The following is a 20,409-nucleotide window of genomic DNA, read 5'->3' on the forward strand; positions in this document are numbered from 1 at the left end:
CTATATGTGTGCGGGTGAGGGGGGTTCTCTTGTGTGGGGGGGGTCTCTCTGTGTGGGGGGTGTCTATATGTGTGAGGGGGGTATATATGTGTGAGGGGGGTATATATGTATGAAGGGGTATATATGCACATGTGTATATATGTGGGACACACACACACACACGCGCACTGTGGGACAAGCACACGCACACACACGCACACACACGAGCGCACTGTGGGACACACGCACACACACGCGCGCGCACACACACACACACGCACACACACACACACACACGCGCGAGTACACACACACACACACACACTGTGGGACACGCGCACGCACACACGCACACACTGTGGGACAGACACACGCGCACTGTGGGACAAACACACGCGCGCACTGTGGGACAAACACACGCGCGCACTGTGGCACACATACACATACACACCTGCCTCAGTTGCAATGTTGCACCAGTGCCTCTGGACACGTGTTTGGTCAGCAAAACCCGTCCCTCACGCTTGGTTGAGACAAAGATAGTAGAGGAGCTCCTCTAGTGTGTGTGGGCAGGAGGCGGCAGCGGCTACTTTGTCGGCGGGCGGCTGAGGCAAGGACGGGCCTCGCCCCACTCACCCACCCACCGCTGCAGGTTGGGACCGGCTGCACCCACCGGCGCCGGGGCCGCGCCCCCCCTCCCTCCCTCCCTCGGCGGAGACTGGAAACTGCCGGGGAATCGGTGGCGCCACCGACCGGCCGCCGACTGACGAGCGGCCGAGGCTCCTCCACCCCGATGCTGGGCCGAGCGGACGGACGGACGGACAGCAGCGGCCGGGGATCGTCGACATCGGCCCCGGTGGGGGAGTTTCGGGGGGTTGACGGCCGCTGGTCGATGGGCGGCGGTGCCGGTGATGCTGGGGCCGGGGGGGGGGGGACTCCGGGCGGCAGCCGCGGCCTCGCAGCCCCGGTGGCGGCTCCACTCGGCTCTGTCATGCGGGAGGAGGGAAAGCGAGGGCCGAGGCTGCTGCCGCTGCTGCTGCCGCTGCCACATGGTGGAGTCGGTGACAGGGATGAAGGTGAAAGCGATTAAACTTGTTGGATCAGGACAAGCAATGTAGCAATGTTATAAAATGTTGATATTTTAATAATCAAGTCTTCAATTTATCCCATCAGATAAAGCATAAAAAGAAGTTTTAATTTGACACCTAATTCACTTTCATATCTTCAGTATTAAAAAAGTTATGGCCATTTTCATATTCGGAAATTAGCATCTTGTTCCCTATAGGGTGATTTCACTAAAGGTCACTGGAGCGTAGATCCGCACCTACGTGACCGAAATTTCTAACTGGAGTACACGCGTCACTTCCGGTACATGTTAGTGAATGGGAAAACACGCACTTTCACACCCGTTACAAACATCGAAAACGGCCCGTTTTTGAGCTGCAATTGACTGTACCAGTCGGGGTGACCGTGAGGTACAGCTACCTAAATTTACAGTCCAAAAAAAAGATAGAAACTAAGGTAAATTCAAGCTGTAGGTGTAAAAACAGCGGAAGTTGTTAGCGGACATTTGCCGTGGAGATTTAAAGATCGAAAATATCGGGAATTATCGCGTTTGCTCGCTGCATTTCATCAAAAGTAAGGCATTATTGACTTTTTTATCTTTATTCATTTGTTATATGAAAAGTATTAAAAGTTAAAAATCCGTCAGTAAAATTGCAAAATCGCCCATGGTTCTCAGGTGGGTTTTAACATGCAAAATGAAAATGCTTCTGAAGCTCCATTTACCATTTAAATAATCGTAAACTATCAATGCGTTTTGAAATAAATTTTACTGAGATGCAAGCTAAGGAATGGGATAATTGTCAGCTGTTAGTTGGACAAAAGCAGGACATTTTATTATTTGCCAAAATATATTTCTCAATGTTTCTTGTTTAAAGCCTGCACAATCACCCAAACTACGTATTTATTTATTTATCATCTAATAACAGACAAGCCTGCAGCATGGAATGATGTCGACAATTCTGATTGGGCACCCACTGTGAGCAGGATAGACAATGTGCACAAGAACGCCATCAACTTGCAGAGCTATAGATGCTTGAGCTGCAACCAAATCTGCTTTAATACTCTCTTCTTGTTGCACGTGCATGGCCCGTACTGTTGCTACGCTACTCCAAATGGATTACACGCGATGTACTGCAGGTAGGCACTTACCATTGTTTCCAGCGTAGCGGGCCCGTTAAAACCCGCTGAAATTGTCAATTTTTGTGCTGTAAATGGGTATGAGGTGTGAGGTGGGTATATATGTGTAAGGGGGGTATATATGTGTGAGGGGGGTATATATGTGTGAGGGGGGTATATATGTGTGAGGGGGGTATATATGTGTGAGGGGGGTAACTGGTCCCCCCCCCCGGCTACAGGGGCCGTTCCGGCGGGAAAGGAAACATCCATCGACGACCCGCTTCCGCGACCAAACATGGCGAGAAGTGACGTGGTGTCGGGTGGAAATGGCGCCGGTTAAATGGTGAAGCGGGACTGGCCCCGTCACGTGCCGGGGGAGCAGCGGTTGGGGGGAGGGAGCTGCTCTCTCCGCTCGCACCGGGCTCGCGCACACGCACTGTGGGACACACACGCGCACACACACACACACACACACGCACTGTGGGACACACACACACGCACACTGTGTGACACACACGGGCACTGTGGGACACACACACGCACACTGTGGGACACACACGCGGGCACTGTGGGACACACACACGCACACTGTGGGACACACACACTCGCGCACTGTGGGACACACACACGCACACTGTGGGACACACACACACACGCACTGGGACACACACACGCACACTGTGGGACAAACACGCGCACTGTGGGACAGACACACGCACACTGGGACACACACACACGCGAACTGTGGGACACACACACGCACTGTGGGACACACACACACACACGCACTGTGGGACACACACACACACACGCACTGTGAGACACACACACACACGCGCACTGTGGGACACACACACGCACTGTGAGACACACACACACACGCGCACTGTGGGACACACACACGCACTGTGGGACACACACACACGCTCACTGTGGGACACACACACACGCACACTGTGGGACACACACACACACGCACTGTGGGACAAACACACACGCGCACTGTGGGACACACACACACACACGCACACTGTGGGACACACACACACACGCACACTGTTGGACACACACACACACGCACACTGTGGGACACACACACACACGCACACTGTGGGACACACACACGCGCATTGTGGGACACACACACACACGCTCACTGTGGGACACACACACACGCACGCGCACTGTGGGACACACACACACACATGCTCACTGTGGGACACACACACACGCACGCGCACTGTGGGTCACACACACACGCGCATTGTGGGACACACACACACGCTCACTGTAAATAATTATGGAAATCGGGATAAGCGTGAGAGACATTTAGCCTACTTCAGAATTCCAAAAGTGAGGAGAAATTACGGTAGATAAAAATGAGAACTCAAGGGACAGCAACAGCCAAAGTGCTTAGCAAACATTGACCGTTTGCTCACTGCATTTCATCAAGTAAAACATTATTTCTGTTTTTTCTTGATTCCTTTGGCATCTAAAAAGTTTCAGAAGTGATAAATCTGGCTGTAATTTTTTTAAATCGCCCATGGTTCTCGTGTGTTTATACATACAAAATGAAAACGCATCTGAAGAAAAATTTACAGCCAGATTTATCACTTCTGAGAATTTTTAGATACTAAAGGAATCAAGAAAAAACACAAATAATGCCTTACTGTTGATGCAATGCAGTGAGCAAACGCGATAATTCCCAATATTTTCAATGTTTACCAAGCACTTTAGCTGCTGTAGTCCCTGCAGTTCTCGCTTCTCTATACCTTCAGTTCGCTTAACGTTTGGAATTCTGAAGTTGGGTACATGTCTCTCACACTTACCCCGACTCCCACAATTTTTTTCAGTGCAATAATTCAACATTTTGCCTGTTTTTAACAGGTAGGAATGTACTCGTTTCTAGCATTAATAACATATACTGGAAGTGACGGATGTCTTCCAGTTGGATTTAGCGGCTCCGTGCGTCGAGCCCTATGACCCGGTGACCTTACGTGCAACCCCCCTATTGTTTTTCCATTGACTTAACACAAAAGCTGTGATCGAGGACAATCAAAAACCCATAACTTTCTTAAAAAGTAAGAGAACTGAATGAAATGTTCAGTTCTTTTTGATTGAAGCATTCTGAAACAAAGAATTGTTAACTTGTACAGGTTCATTCCATCCCTCCCCCCCCTTCCTCACTCCCTCTCACCCCCCCCCCTTCCTCGCTCTCCCCCCCCCCCCGCCTCCTCCATCTCGCCCCCCCCTTCCTCCCTCTCCCCCCCTTCCTCCCTCTCCATCCCCCTCACTCCCTCCCTCTCCACCTTCCTCTGTCCCTCCCTCTCTCTATCCCTCCTTCATTCACTCTCTCCCCCTCTCCCTCCCCCCCCCTCCGATATTTTTACCGATATTTGGGTAAAGTCCCCTGTCGTTCATCCCGTACACATTCCCGTCCATAAAACCCAGCTAGTAGTGGAGTCGTAGAGCGTGGAAACAGGCCCTTCAGCCCAACATGCCCATACTGGCCAACATGCCCCATCTGCACTAGTCCCAGCTGCCCGCGTTTAGGATTTGAGATCCTTCGCAAAATCCACCCATCTGTCCCCTTCCTCTCCCCTCGCTCTCTCCTTCTCCTCCATCTCTCCCACTAACCCTCTCTTCCTCTCCCTCTCTCGCCCTCTACCTCCCCTCTCTCTCCAAGACAATACTAACTCACTCCTCCCTATCTCCCACCCTCTCTTCCTCTCTCTCTCCCCTCTCTCTCACAATACTAGTTCTTTGAATAAGGGTCCAGACCCGAAACGTCACCCATTCCTTCTCTAGAAAGATGCTGCCTGACCCACTGAGTTACTCCAGTACTTTGTGTCTATCTTCGGTTTAAACCAGCATCTGCAGTTCCTTCCAACAGAATTTCTTCCTCTCTCTCCCCCTATCCCTCCCTCTCTCTCCCCCCTCTCCATCTCCTCCTTCTCCCGCTTCTCATTCTCCCCCACTCTGCCCACAGTACTAACTCTCTCTCTCTCCCCTTCACTCTCTCTCCCTCTCCCTCTCCCGCCCTTCCTCAATTCCGTCCTGCCCTCTTTCTCAGAAGTCTCCACCATCGTTCACCTCAGTTTGAGGGGCAGGGAGGGGAGGAGGGGGACGGGGAGGGGGGGGGGGGGGGGGGTTAAATCGAGTTAAAACTCTCCATTTGCAGAAAGGGGTCGGGCAGGGGATGCAAAACGCTGCAATCAGGGGGAGAAGGACGGTATGGGTGGGGATAAACAATTCTCCGTTTCACACTCTTTCCATTTCACTCTCTCCAGGAGGGAGGGCAGGCGTTCAAACTGGGACAAAATACCACAATCCCATCTAAAGCTGTAAGATATCGTAGAGTTGATAAACTCGGGGTAAAACGCAACGAGACAGAGACTTTTAAAATGCTGCTGCTTTCTTGTAGAAACAATGTTGTTGATTATGTAAATATTGAAAGATCCATTATAAGGTCATCAATGATAGAAGCAGAATTAGGCCATTCGGCCCATCAAGTCTACTCAGCCAATCAATCATGGCTGATCTATCTCTCCCTCCTAACCCCATTCTCCTGCCTTGACCCCATAACCCCTGACACACACACTAATCAAGAATGTGTCTATCTTTACCGTCTCCTCCCTTTCTCTCTCTTCCTCTACTCATTTCTCTTTATATGTCCTCCCCTCTCTCTCTCTATCCCCTCTCCTTCCCTCCTTCTCACTTCTCTAACCCCGCCCTCCTTCTCTCTCCACCATTTCTCTTTACCTCTCTCTCATCCTCTCCCTAACACTATCTCTCTCACTCTAACACCCTCTCTCTCCTCCCTCCACCTTCTTCTCTCCCACCACCCTTCCCTTTTCTCTCTCTGCCACAACCCCTCTAACTCTCTCCCCCTCTCGTTCACTCCCTCTCTCGTTCTCTCTCCGTCTCCCTCTTGTTTTCTCTCGTCCTCTATCTCTTGTTCGTTATCTCTCTCTCTCTCTCTCTCTCTCCCCCTTCTCCCCCCACCGATCACACAAAGCGCATGCGAGGGAAATCCTGGAAGGGACGGGGGGACCTTTCTGTCCCCCCCCCCCATGTTTTGAGAGGTGGGGGACAATCCCCTCCCATGTTTTGTGAAACATGTTGAAGCAAAACAGAAGCCTCGGCTGCTCCGTGATGGTAAGTCCACAGTCTCTGCGACCGGCGCCCTCAAGGTCGATTTCAGTTGGAGGCCGCCAGCTCCTACAATCTAGCAGTCCCGGGACTGGCTGTAGTTCCCAGGTCAGCTCACCTGCCGCGGGACTGGCTGTAGTTCCCAGGTCAGCTCACCTGCCGCGGGACTGGCTGTAGGTCCCACGTTTCGAAAACCAATTGAAAAAAATATATATACGCCTGGCAAGGCGAGGCCACTGTTTGGTGTTTAAATGTTTATTGTACATGATTGCTTCACGTTGAAGATTGGGCAACCCGTTCAGTCACTCGCAGCTTCGCCGTTATCGCTACCCCGGACATTGTCCCAGACCGCTGTCCTTCAGATACGGAGCATCCTGCCCACCCGTGTCCCAGAGCATGAGCCCCGGTCACCAACACACCCTATCACCCAGATACCTGCCCTACAGACCGGGAACGATCCTCAACCTCCCCCAGGCTCTCCCGACCGCCTCTCCCCTCTATCCCAGACTGGGATCCACGATGCCGGCCCCACTCTCGACTCCAGACACCGTGCCGGCGCCAGACCCCCTTGTCGGCCAGGTGAGACGTCTGGCGACCCCCGCGGCCAAGGGGCGGCCAAGGCTGGATACACATATGTCGGCTGCGAATACGCATACGGGACACTGGGTGAGGACGGGGCATCCCACCCCCCACACACACGAGGCCGGTGGTCAGTTTGGAGGGATATGGGGCAAACGCGGGCAGGTGGGACTAGTGTAGATGGGACACGTTGGGCGGTGTGGGCAAGTTGGGCCGAAGGTCCTGTTTCCACACTGTATCACTCTATGACTCTCGGGAGTCTGGAATTGCCAAGTGTTTATTGAGTTCTGCAAATATTAGTAGGCCAGACATCCACTGACTCACAATATTTATTACTGTAATAAACTATTTACATGTGATTTACAAATGATAAAGCAGTAATAGACATTGCGGTGTGAATGAACAGTTTGAACCAAAGATCTTAGAGCAGAGCAAGATAGGCCACTCCTGCGAAATACAATGGGCTGACGTGTAGTACGCTACGGAGGGGATCCTGTGAAAAAGCTACTTTCTTAACTACTAAACCAGGTTCGCTTCTCAATAAACAGACACCACACAAACTGTTTGGTAGACCAGTTCAAAACTTTACTTAACATCGGCCGATGGAAGGGAGGGAGAACTCCAGTCAAGTGACCATTACAGACACTTGACCGTCCTCCGTCCACCACACTGAACAACAGAATTACATTGCCTTAAATAGGGTTTTTTTGTCCCCTTACCACATTTCACAGACATTAGTCATGGTCAGAGGTACAGGAAAAGGTTTCCACAGAATGCATCACATCAAAGGCCTTTTGTTTACAGGTTATGATATACTAAAAACATTGGACATTTGTTTTAGGTCATTTTATCTTCAAAGAGATCACCCTAGCTCTTTCGCTGTTTCCTCTCTGTCACTTGGTCCTTCATAAACATAGGCCATTTGTTTTATGGCATCTTACTTCAAAGATGTGACTAGCTGTTTCTTTCTCTGTCACTTCCTCACTTGGGAGACAATGTTATAGGATTTATTATCCCACACACCCGAAACCTGAGGCAAGCCTAATTTGAGACTAAATATAAGCTGTAAGCTAGCCCAGAAGCCAATTTAATATCTTCTTATATTTTAACTAAAATTCAGCTTCATCATTCCATCCTTTTATCAAATTTTTGATAACAACTACAGTCCTTGCTGAGTACATACGAAAGACCATAAGCATCTCATCAGACAAATTAATAGTACACTAGTAACACAATCATTTCATAGTGGACAATCGTTCCACAAGTCCCTCCAAACATTTTAAATGGCCACCAACCTCCCCCGGACGTGACACTAAGATACTACCATAGGACAGGAAAAGGATCATTAAAATTGCTCAGCCTTTATTCGGCTTCGCTTGGAATTCCCCGTGTGCTGGTGTAACTGGTTCATGCTTCTCTTGTGTGGCACTGCATTTGCAACATAACAATGCCTTGTTCTTTTCAATACAGTCTCAATTTCTTCTTGTCCCAGCACCATCATCGTATAGCTTTTATGGCCTTGGTCACTGGTTTCCAGCAAAAACTCCTCCAACCTGGGAATGTAGATCTGGCAAGACATGGGTTAATTGCCGTCCATACATAATTACTTAATTGCCCAGGGCCTGTAGGTGGCTTCCCCCCCACTCTCCAGGGGGTGGACGCAACAGCTTTTCCTGCATCAATAAAAAGTTGTAAATCTTGTTCACCAGCTGAGTTTCTCCAGCACTTTTGTCCTCCTTTGATCCGCCAGCATCTCCAGTTCCTTCCTAACACTTCCCTTTGAATTTATTCTTTAATTGGATTATATCCGAAGAGGCTCTCTCCACCTAAATATTCAATTCTCCAAATATGTTCTCTTCCCCAATCTACTTTATCTTCTCGCCTTTTATCCCTCATTGTGAGTTCCCTCAAACCCCCTTTGGTAAGTCATAAGACAATTTTTAATCTACCTTCATTTCCCTCATACAGCACATGCTTCAATATCTTTTTGTTTGCTTGAAAACAGTAATCTTGCTTCATTTGCATTTTAAAAGACAACCTCTGTTATCATATCAAAACAATCTTTCCCAAAAGAACTCACTCAGAATCAGTAATCACCCAAAAGAACTCACTCAGAATCAGTAATCAATAATACATTTTATTTTTCTCTGTAGTTTTGACATTTCCAATCTCATTTAACACTTTAATCGGGATGAGTCTTTTTTAAACTTGGTTCAAAAGATTTATAATCAACCAACACATTTTATCATTCGAGTATAGCTCCGCCCCCCCATTCATGCCTGTTTCTTAACGGAGCACACCATAAACTGTTCATTTGCATTTTAAAGGACAAACTTCTTAAAGCGACACACAACTTTGCTCATTGCTTCGAATTTCACACATTCCACATACAAAAAACATTGCTTTACAATCAGTACACATACAAAAAATATTGTTTTACCAGCAGTATATAATATTTCATCTTCAAAGACATCTCTTTGTAATTTACTTTCCCTTTTTCTGACAAGACTTCTGTTTACCAAAATCCTGGTTACCTAACCCTAATTGGACATTGATCCAGATCATGATTAGTCAGACTCCCCTTGACTTTTCAGTCTCCCCACCTTATCCTCATTTCTCCATCAAATTTTCCTTCATCCCCAATTTTTTTATAACATAGTTGCCTGTCAGAAAAAGGATTTACCTCCGGGGTAATTTTGTTTTGCAATCCCCATTGACTCTTTCCACCATCCCAGATGCCTGTGGGTGGTGTACACAGTGAAATTACAGTTGAATATTACAATGTGCACATATTTCCTTATTAATAGTGGTTAAAATGAAGACCATTGTCTGAGCTTATGACATTAGGTAGGCCAAACCTGGGAATAACTTCTCTTAACAACAATGTTACCATAGTTTCAGCAGTATTATTAGTGGTTGGTAGAGCTTCACTCCACCTGCTAAATAAATCTAAAATCACTAAGCAATATTTATAACACTGGGCCCTTGGCATTTCAATAAAATCAATCTGTATGCATTCAAACGATTGTGATGGCATTGGCGTCACTGCTGAGGGTGTCTTAATTGATTTGCCTGGATTACTTTGTTGGCAAATTTTACATTCAGAGGCCTGCCACCACATTTTCTTTGTTATCCTATCATTCCCTCCTTACCAACATGGCTAAGACGGGTAAAAATGTATCGAATACACCAACTTGTCCAAGCGGGGTGTGCTGAATCAATGGCACAGCCCTCTTGTTTCCACAGTTATTATTATATATGAGAGGCGTCCCTCTGTAATGTACATACCACCTTCATGTTTGGCAGGACTGTTCTATTTGCTAGCATCTGTTTACGTGCTGTCACTACGCATTTGGATGTACAGGCTGCCTGTTTGGATACACTATCGGCAACCTATTGCCTTTTGCTATAGGGTCCCCAGCACCAGTGTGTGCAGTACATTTAACAATGACCAGCTGTTCTGGTAGCATCAATGCGTTAAACAGATTACGCACAGAAAGGCATTCCCCTGCTCCCAATCCTGGGGAGCTTTGTAAGGTCAGAACTTCGAGGTATAGGGATGTTACTGACGGAACTGTCACAGGTAAGGATGCCATTGCTACTGGTAGGGCATAGGGAGGTGGACACCTCCCAAGATTATCTAACTCCTCATCCTCACTACCAAATAGGGTCGTCGTGCCAGACATGAAGTCTCCTCCAGAGGATTTACCAGTACTGGGTTTATTTTTTACTAACCATCACCTGTTTCTCACCTCCTGTCTGTCTTTTAATTATTTCCTCTTGTTCCTCAGCCCACTGGCATTCTAGTTGCAATAATTTCCATCCTTTCCTAGTGCTATCCCAATTTTCGTAACTCTATCCCTTGTTTACATGCAGTATCCATCCAACGTCGAACTCTATACTCTCCTCATGCTTCTTCACTGCTTCTGCTTCCCATGTTTTAATTCCTTTCTTCCATTTCTTTCCTGCCTTCCTTTCCCATATAAATGTCTCTACATTCCATGTTCTCCCTACTGGCCAGGCTTCATCCCCTAACCGTTTGGTCAACTTGTAACTTAACATTCTAAATTTCTTATTATACTTAGGATTCAAATAACACATATGATGGACTGTTATCCAGAGCATTCCTCAGATAGATAGAGAGAGAAAACAGACTTCTTAATTCCGAATCGTTCCAAATATATCAACTAGGCTGACCCGCTAATGAGACCCCAGTTTCTCAATTTGGCTGACTAATTGTTCCAAATATATCAACCAGGCCGACTCGCTACCCGAGACCCCAGTTTCTCAATTTGGCTGACTTTTTAACCCTTTAATATACGACCCAAGTGTCTCAACGAGGCCAACTCGATAACCGAGACCCCCGTTTCTCAACCTGGCAGACTTCTTCACTGCTTGTTTAATATACAACGCCACTTATTTCTCAATCTGACAACGCTTCGGATGTCTCAATAAGCCAGACGCAAACCTCAACCCCCCCGTATCTCAACCCGACAAATCACGGATGTCTTAATGAGGCTGATGAGCCCTCCATCCACCACACTGAACAACAGAATTACATTGCCTTAAATAGGGTTTTTTTGTCCCCTTACCACATTTCACAGACATTAGTCATGGTCAGAGGTACAGGAAAAGGTTTCCACAGAATGCATCACATCAAAGGCCTTTTGTTTACAGGTTATGATATACTAAAAACATTGGCCATTTGTTTTAGGTCATTTTATCTTCAAAGAGATCACCCTAGCTCTTTCGCTGTTTCCTCTCTGTCACTTGGTCCTTCATAAACATAGGCCATTTGTTTTATGGCATCTTACTTCAAAGATGTGACTAGCTGTTTCTTTCTCTGTCACTTCCTCACTTGGGAGACAATGTTATAGGATTTATTATCCCACACACCCGAAACCTGAGGCAAGCCTAATTTGAGACTAAATATAAGCTGTAAGCTAGCCCAGAAGCCAATTTAATATCTTCTTATATTTTAACTAAAATTCAGCTTCATCACCTGGGCATTTTTCACCGCCTATTTTAGTAACCGGAGCCTACCTGACCCGACCTGACTCGCCGTGTAATCAATGTTGCGGGGCAACAGTTTGTGTGTGTGATATAGGGTTAGATTCATAATTCTGTCAGTTCATACTTTTTGTCAAGAATAAAATTTGACTCTGGTAATTGTCTTTTTTAATGTTTTTTTAAAATCATTTCTTTTTAAATGACTCACAAGCAGTTGATTTTGTCGTAACCGGAACCGACCCGACCCGACTCGCAGGGTAATTGCCATTGCGGGGGAAGTTTTTGTGTGTGATATAGGGTTAGATTCATAATTCTGTTAATTCTTGTTAAAGAATAAAATGTTTATAAACAGACATACATGAATGTGATATAAATGTATATAATCATATAACACACACAATTATATTTCTTCTGATCCAATGATGAACTTTATTTCAAGACTAGACAAGGGACATTAAACAAGAAACATTGTAAACCTCCCCGCAACTTCAAAGACACACTAGGCCTTACACGTACTACACGTTTGCGTGAGAGTAACCCATCTTGCTCTGCTCTAAGATCTTTGGTTTGAACAATGCTGCTGATGTCATCATCAATCCGCTGATGATGACGTCACATCCGGGATCCTGCAGGTCCAGCTGTAATTCCCCTGTCCTCCACTGGGGGCAGCACCAGATAGCCGGCACCAGCATCAGCGCCGGGTCACGTGACAGCAGGCAGGCCAGTCTCACGTCACCGCCCGCCCGGCCCAGGAAACAGCTCGGTTTAAACCCAGAGCGTGGCCTTTTAAAGGGGCGGGCGGCCGGCCGTTTAAAGGGGGCGGGCTGCCGCTTAAAGGGGAGGGCGGGGAATCGGCCGACAATATTCCGGTCCCCAGGGCGGTGGCGTTTACACCCAGAGATGTTCACACGGTCACTCTCAGTCCGGGTCGGATTCCCCGCAGACTCTGCAGCTGGTTCCGTCCATCTGCAGTGAACTGATTCCCCCACAGCCTGAAACAAGTCCAGGAATAAAGAGAAAATAAACAGATTAAACAACAGTGTCAATAACTGGGACTGGGGTTAATATTTCAACAACATTTACAGAACAAAATCACAGAAGAAGCCCATTAAACATTAACACAAACACTCACTCGATCTGCTTCAGTCTCGGGAGGGTCTGTATGAGGCGGCAGAGAGCGGGGACACATCGGTCCGTGAGGGAGTTGTATCCCAGCTCCAGCTCCGTCAGTGAGGGGTTTGTACTGAGAGCGGAGACGAGATCCTCGGCTCCAGAATCTGTGAGACCGACACGTTTCAGCCTGGAGATGAGAGAGAGGGTGAGGGACACAGAGAGACAGGAGACGGTGCAAATCCCCAATGTTTATCAGTGACACAATTACTGATCATATTAATGTTCAGTGTCTGACACCCAGTGACTGTAAACACAATCTCTCACAGTTTGGGATTTGGTACCCGGACGTGGCGTTGAAGGACGAGAAGCCGAAGCAAAGATGTGGAAGCCAAATAACCGAACGGAAACAAAGCCGAAACGCCAAATAACGGAAGGCGTACAAAGCCGAAACGCCAAATAACGGAAGGCGTACAAAGCCGAAACGCCAAATAACCGAGAGGTGGGATCCCTAAAAGCAAACTCACCGAAAGGCTGCTCTGCCGAAATGCCAACTCACCGACAGGCTGCATCGCCGGCAAGCCAACTCACCGAATGACCGCTCTGCCGCAAAGTCAAATAACGGACAAGATGTTGCCGGGGGCGGGACTTGTCAGCGATGTGTCCAGACCCCTGAGTCCACCACATCACTGGCCGGTGGAGACGGAAGGGTGGGGGTCGTTTTCCCCGCACACGCCATCGGTGACTGGGCACTGTAAACCCGAGCACCAAGTTGTTAGTGGCCGAAGGAGAGCATCCCTCGGGACAGCCCCCACTCTCCACGGCAACGGACGCCCTCCGTCTCGTCTCCCCCGTGTGACGGGCTGTGTGTCGGTAGCACAGGGGTGTGGTACCTGGTCCCTCCACCCACCCAGAGTCACTCACCGCGATGTACCTCCATCGGGCCCCAACCCCCACACCAGGGCGATTCAACCCCCACCCCGACCCACACAGGGTGATTCACCCCCCACCCCGACCCACACACAGGGTGATTCAACCCCGACCCACAGACAGGCCGATGACAAGTGCGCATGACAACAAACAATGTTATCCCCCCCCCACCCACCCCGACAACAAGCACGTTTTATTTATTACCGTCTGGTTGCCTGCGTAACGCACACAAGCTCCCACGCACAAAACACCAGACAATCTGTAAACTGTTTTAACTGAAGATGCACACAAAAAGCTGGAGTAACTCAGCGGAACAGGCAGCATCTCTGGAGAGAAGGAATGGGTGATGTTTCGGGTTGAGACCATTCTTCAGACCTGAAGACTGAGTCTGAAGGGTCTCGACCTGAATCGCCACCCATTCCTTCTCTCCAGAGATGCTGTCTGTCCCACTGAGTCACTCCAATATTTTGTGTCTATCTTTGGTGTGACAGTTGTCACATTCCATCGGCTTCATGTATTGCGCGCATGGAAGAGACGCTTTACATGCCGCTTGCATCTATTCAACCAAGTGGGCTCTTAATGAAATCTCACATCTTTGCGAGGGAGGGATGGATTGGATGTAACCGCCGGCTAAAACAAAGGCATAGTTAGGACAAGAAAATAATCCCACCACTTCATTAACCAGGTTCCTGAATGTAAGAACAATTTACACATGTAACATTTTTGTTTTTCAATCAATAACTCATTTTTGAGTTTTAATGCTGACCTCGTACTGTGGGAAGGGCAGGGCGGCCGTGGCCAAGTGGGGGCTGTCCCGAGGGATGCACTCCTTTGGCCGCTTACAACTTGGTGCTCGGGTTCAGAGTGCCCAGTCACCTATGGCTTGTGTGGGAAAATTACCCCGACCGTCGCCTCTCCACCGGCCAGTAACATGATGGGCGCGGCGGGTTGGACCAATCGCTGACAGGTCCCTCCCCCCCTCCCCCGCGATGTCATATCCGTTATTTGACTTTGCGGCAGAACGGCCATTCGGTGAGTTGGCTTGTAGGCAATGCAGCCTTTCGGTGAGTTGGCGTTTCGGCAGAGCGGCCTTTCGGTGAGTTTGCTTTTATACATCCCGCCCTTTCGGTGAGTTTGCTTTTAGGCATCCCACCCTTTCTGACAGTTTGCTTTTAGGCATCCCACCATTTCGGTTATTTGGCGTTTCGGTGTAGTTTCATTCGGTTATTTGGCTTCCACTTCTTTGCTTCGGCTTCTCGTCCTTCTACGCCACGTCCGCACACGCTGGGACTTACTCCAGTCTCTGTATTTTACAGTCGATGCTCCTCAGAGCCGCAGACACCAGTTTTACTCCGGAATCTCCCAGCGCGTTGTCCCCAATGTTCAGCTTCGTCAGTGAGCAGTTTGTACTGAGAGCGGAGGCGAGATACTTGGCTCCAGAATCTGTGAGACCGACATTGTCCAGTCTGGAGATGAGAGAGAGTGAGGGTGAGGGACACAGAGAGACAGGAGACAGGTGACACAATTATTTGTCATATTAATGTTCAGTGCTATACACCCAGTGACTGAAAACACAATCTCTCACAGTCTGGGACTTACCCCAGTCTCTGAATTTTACAGTCCCGTTTCCTCAGAGCCACAGACACCACTTCCACTCCGGGATCTCCCAGCTTATTCCTACTCAGCTCCAGGTCCATCAGTGAGCAGTTCGTACTGAGAGCGGAGGCTAAATGCTTGGCTCCAGAATCTGTGAGACCGACATCATCCAGCCTGGAGATGAGAGAGAGTGAGGGTGAGAGACAGAGAGAGACAGGAGATGGTGCAAATCCCCAGTGTTTATCAGTGACACAATTACTGATCACATTAACAGGGCTCAAAATTAGCGGTTGCCCGGGTGCCAATGGCAACTTACAGTCCCGCCGGGCAACCTAAAAGCTCTGCCATATTCGAAATTGAATTTAAACTGGTGGACCCACCACCACCAAACTCTGAAAAATAACAGCCTATTGCATTTTATCTGTTTATTTATTGTGTATATATATGGTCTATAGTATATAGACACACTGAACTTTTATCTCCTGTTCTGTATTATGTTTACATGTTCTGTTGTGCTGCAGCAAGCAAGAATTTCATTGTCCTATCTGGGCCACATGACAATAAAATTATCTTGACACTTGACTTGGACTTGAGCAAAAAAGGGTTTTTGGGAAGAAAAAAAAGCTGCCTTAAATTTAGTTGCGTCTGGTTGGTACCTCTTGTAGGGTGAAGACTATTCCATGCTTTAATTGTGCGGGGGCCCATTGGAGCAGCCAGCATCTCTGGATAGAGGAAATTGGGTGATGTTATGGGTAGAGACCCTTCTTTAAACTCCCTCTGGCTTTAGTGTTTTTAGTTTAATTAAAAGATACAGTGTGGAAACAGGCCTTTCGGCCCACCGAGTCCACGCCGACCACCGATCACCCGTACTCTAGTTCTATCCCACACATCAGAGACGCAAGCCAAGAGTCAAGAGTGTTATATTCTCTCACGTCCCAGTTAGAACAATGAAATCCTTACTTGCAGCAGCACAACAGAATATGTAAACATAGTACTCTGTAAACAATGTTATAAACGAGAAAACAAAACCCCATAGAGACAGCACCCATTTCCAGAATTAATTCCGGGTCTCTGGCAATTTTAAGCAGCAACTTTATGGCCAATGTACTGCCCCAATAGCCTTGAACTGAATTAAAACATACAGTAGCTGTAAAGGGGGACATAGCGTCACTTAGAGATTTAAGACTGAAAATGGATAGACTATCTGCTGGTAGACTTGCTGCCTCACACGCCAGAGATCTGTGTTCGATCATGTTCTCGGGCACTGTCTGTGTTCGATCATGTTCTCGGGCACTGTCTGAGTTGAATTTGCACATTCTCCCTGCAAGCATGTGGGTTTCCTCCCACATCCCAAAGACGCATTGGCTTTGTAGGTCAATGTTCATACCGCTGGTGTGTAAACTGCCCAATAGGCGACGTTTCGGGACGAGACCCTTCTTCAGACTGATGCCGGGAGGGGTGGGGGGGGCGGGAAAAAGAAAGGAAGAGGCGGAGACAGTAGGCTGTGGGAGAGCTGGGAATGGGAGGGGAAGGAGGGAGAAAGCAAGGACTACCTGAAATTGGAGAAGCCAATATTCATACCGCTGGGGTGTAAACTACCCAAGCAAAATATGAGGTGCTGTTCCTCCAATTTGCGGTGGGCCTCACTCTGGCCGTGGAGGAGGCCCAGGACAGAAAGGTTGGATTCGGAATGGGAGGGGGAGTTGAAGTGCTGAGCCACTGGGAGATCAGGTTGGTTATTGCGAAGTGAGTGGAGGTGTTGTGTGAAGCTATCGCCAAGCCTGTGCTTGGTCTCACCGAGGTTGATCATACGCTGAATTCCTATCTTTTTGTTTAGAAAAGATAATAGAAATTGCATTTATTGCAATGTGTAAAAAGAGATGAGATTCTGTATTGTAATGTTGCTGCTTGTCATTGTGGTATATATCATTTCTTGATTTGTGAGTACGTGTAGTTTGTGACTTTAGTTGAACCAGACATAATATGTGAAAGCTTCATTGACCATAATTCCGACTGGTAACTACGCACTTCGTCTGAGCACATTATCGCACACGTCATGCCAACTGTCTTAAATGACCACCTAAACTGTAATTTGGCAACCTAAAGAGCTGCTGAGGTTGCCCGGCTGGCAACAGGGTAAAAAAGTTAAGCGAGAGCCCTGTATTAATGTTCAGTGTCAGACACCCAGTGACTGTAAACACAATCTCTCACAGTCTGGGACTTACCTCAGTGTCTGTATTTTACAGTCCGGGTTCCTCAGAGCCTCAGACACCAGTTTCACTCCGGAATCTCCCAGGTTATTCCCACTCAGGTCCAGCTTCGTCAGTGAGTAGTTTGTACTGAGAGCAGATGCAAAATGCTTGGCTCCAGTATCTGTGAGACCGACATCTTCCAGCCTGGAGATGAGAGAGGGTGAGGGTAAGAGACAGGAGACGGTGCAAATCCCCAGTGTTTATCAGTGACACAATTACTGATCATATTAATGTTCAGTGTCACACACCCAGTGACTGTAAACACAATCTCTCACAGTCTGGGACTTACCTCAGTGTCTGTATTTTACAGTCTGGGTTCCTCAGAGCCGCAGACACCGGTTTCACTCCAGAATCTCCCAGGTAGTTGTTTCCCAGTCTAAACACAAACAGACAGAGTAAGAAATAAACTGATACAAACCCCAGGGCTGAGATAACGTCTCCCAAACGGATATTTCTGGAAACCCCTCAGCAAATGATTGAATAAATCTCCGTGGTTGTGGTGTTTGTTGACTTTCACTATTTATTCTTTCCCCATTAACCGAGTAATGTTCCCCACGCAGAGAACGGCTGCAACACACGTGACCCGGGGGAAGGAGGGGGGAACGGAGTCGACCACCAGCGAACCGGGGGAGGAGGGGATTGCGTGGACCTCTGCCAACTCGGAGGAGGGTAAAATAGGAGGTTCAGTGCCGGCCCCATAGAAGGGGTGCTGGACGGAACAAAATAGTGAAACAATTTTACAGTTCAGTGTTAGCATCAAACGGACATTTACCCCAAGCGCTGACACTTGTGCAGAGCCGGTCCCAGCCGCTGGAGACCTTCACACTGAATGCGGCAGAGCTTCAGATCGAGGTGTTTGATTGTATCACAGGGCCTGATGACATGAGACAGGACCGCACAGTCAATCGGGGTCAGTCCCAGTCCATTGAATGAAAGTGTTTCCACAGTTCCCAGTGTCTGCTGAGCCAGTGCAGGATTCTGAGACTCAAACAGGTAGTGCATCGTGTTCAGGAGCCTCCTTTTACCATAAGCAATGCCTGCATTTCTAATCTGACGTTTAACCTCCTCCTTCACCCAGTCAATCACTCGGCAGGTTGTTTCATTAGGAAATGGACCCAGAAACTCCTCCAGGACCCGAGCTGCCCGTGGGGAGGAGAGACCAGCGACAAAACGGAGGAATACTTCAAATCGCCCGTCTGTCGTGCTGTGAGCTTCAGACAGGAATTTCACGATATTCCCGGGATCTAGAGTCAGGAATTGTGTGAGTGCGGCTACAAACTCTTGGATGGTGAGGTGCGGGAAGTAGAACACCACGCTCCGGGCTGAATCCTCTCTCTGCAAAAGTTCCATCAGGAACCCGGATAGGAACTGGGAAGGCTGCAGATTGTATTTGATCAAATCTCCATCTGTGAACACAATGTTCTTCTCGGACACTCCAGTGAAGGCCATCTGACCAACCCTCAGTAACACCTCACGGAGGTTCTCAATCTCACGGCCGTGGTTTTTCAGGATGTTGTAAATAAAGCAGCAATATAGTTGGGTGATGGTCTTGGGAACTCGCTGCGGGTTCCGCTGTGTGAAGAAGGGGCCCAATGTCAGGCCGAGGATCCAGCAGTAGGAGGGGTTGTAGCTCATGGTATACAGGATCTCGTTCTCCTTCACATGTTTGAAAACAGCTGCTGCCACCGTCTGATCTTCAAAATACCTGGTGAAATATTCCTTCCGTTCTACACCATCAAATCCCAGGATTTCTGCCCAGACACTGATCTCTGCCTTTTCCAGTAAATGCAACGCAGTGGGGCGGGTGGTCACTAGCACTGAACACCCTGGGAGCAGCTTGTGCTGGATTAAACTGTACACAATGTCAGACACTTCACACCACCACTCGGGATCTGGGCACTGGTGTTTAGGTTCTGTATCTCTCCGACTGTCAGCAAAATCAATTCTGCCCTTGAATTCATCCAAACCATCGAATATAAACAGCAATCCCTCTGGGTTCTTCCAGACCTCTCCCAGGATATTCCCAAAGTAAGGATACTGATCCAGAATCAGTTCCCTCAGGGTTACTCTGCTGTTAATAGTGTTCAAATCCCGGAATTTGAAACTGAAGACAAACTGGAAGTGTGGGTATATTTTCCCCGTGGCCCAGTCATGAACAATCTTTTGCACCATTGTTGTTTTTCCGATTCCCGCGACTCCGGCCACTGATGCTGAACACCCAGATCGGGATTCCCTCCGGGTAAAGCTGCTCTGGAACAATTGATCTGTCCTGATTTTTTCCAGTTCTCTCCGGAGACATTTCTCTCTCCACTCTTCATGGTCCCGGCCTCTTGCCAGCAGCTCATGTTCCACCAGTGTCCGATCTCGAACAGTGGAGATGATTGTGAGCTCAGCGTATCGATCAAGCAACTGGAAAACCTTAACCTTCTCCTTCATCAGGATCGTGTTCACGCTCAGTGTTTCAGTCTGTGCTCGCAGAGTCTCCTTGTGTTTCTGTTGAACATCTTGCACGGGAAAAGGCAGATAATGGACACAATGTTAGGTGGCTCAACTCAAAACATTAATGATTACAACAATTAATTCAATGCCCTTCAAGAGAGAGGGGGGGAGAGAGAGGGGGAAA

General features: G+C 48.1%; 1 protein-coding gene across 2 annotated transcripts in view; it reads right to left on the reverse strand.

Annotated features, from left to right (window-relative positions):
* Nucleotides 1–12,652: 12,652 nt before the first annotated feature.
* The window catches only part of LOC116970117 (NACHT, LRR and PYD domains-containing protein 3-like), a 46,339-nt gene continuing 38,582 nt past the window's right edge, over nucleotides 12,653–20,409 (reverse strand). For both annotated transcript variants that reach the window (XM_033016842.1, XM_033016841.1), the window contains 7 exons: nucleotides 18,559–20,290; nucleotides 18,076–18,162; nucleotides 17,760–17,930; nucleotides 15,538–15,708; nucleotides 15,234–15,404; nucleotides 13,031–13,198; nucleotides 12,653–12,890 (listed from right to left, as the gene is read on the reverse strand). In XM_033016842.1, the coding sequence (XP_032872733.1) occupies nucleotides 12,803–12,890; nucleotides 13,031–13,198; nucleotides 15,234–15,404; nucleotides 15,538–15,708; nucleotides 17,760–17,930; nucleotides 18,076–18,162; nucleotides 18,559–20,290 (2,588 nt within the window). In that variant the 3' untranslated portion in view covers nucleotides 12,653–12,802. The remainder of the gene's footprint in view (nucleotides 12,891–13,030; nucleotides 13,199–15,233; nucleotides 15,405–15,537; nucleotides 15,709–17,759; nucleotides 17,931–18,075; nucleotides 18,163–18,558; nucleotides 20,291–20,409) is intronic.

This window comes from Amblyraja radiata, unplaced genomic scaffold (assembly GCF_010909765.2).
Source record: "Amblyraja radiata isolate CabotCenter1 unplaced genomic scaffold, sAmbRad1.1.pri scaffold_538_ctg1, whole genome shotgun sequence".
In the NCBI taxonomy this organism is placed as follows: domain Eukaryota; kingdom Metazoa; phylum Chordata; class Chondrichthyes; order Rajiformes; family Rajidae; genus Amblyraja; species Amblyraja radiata.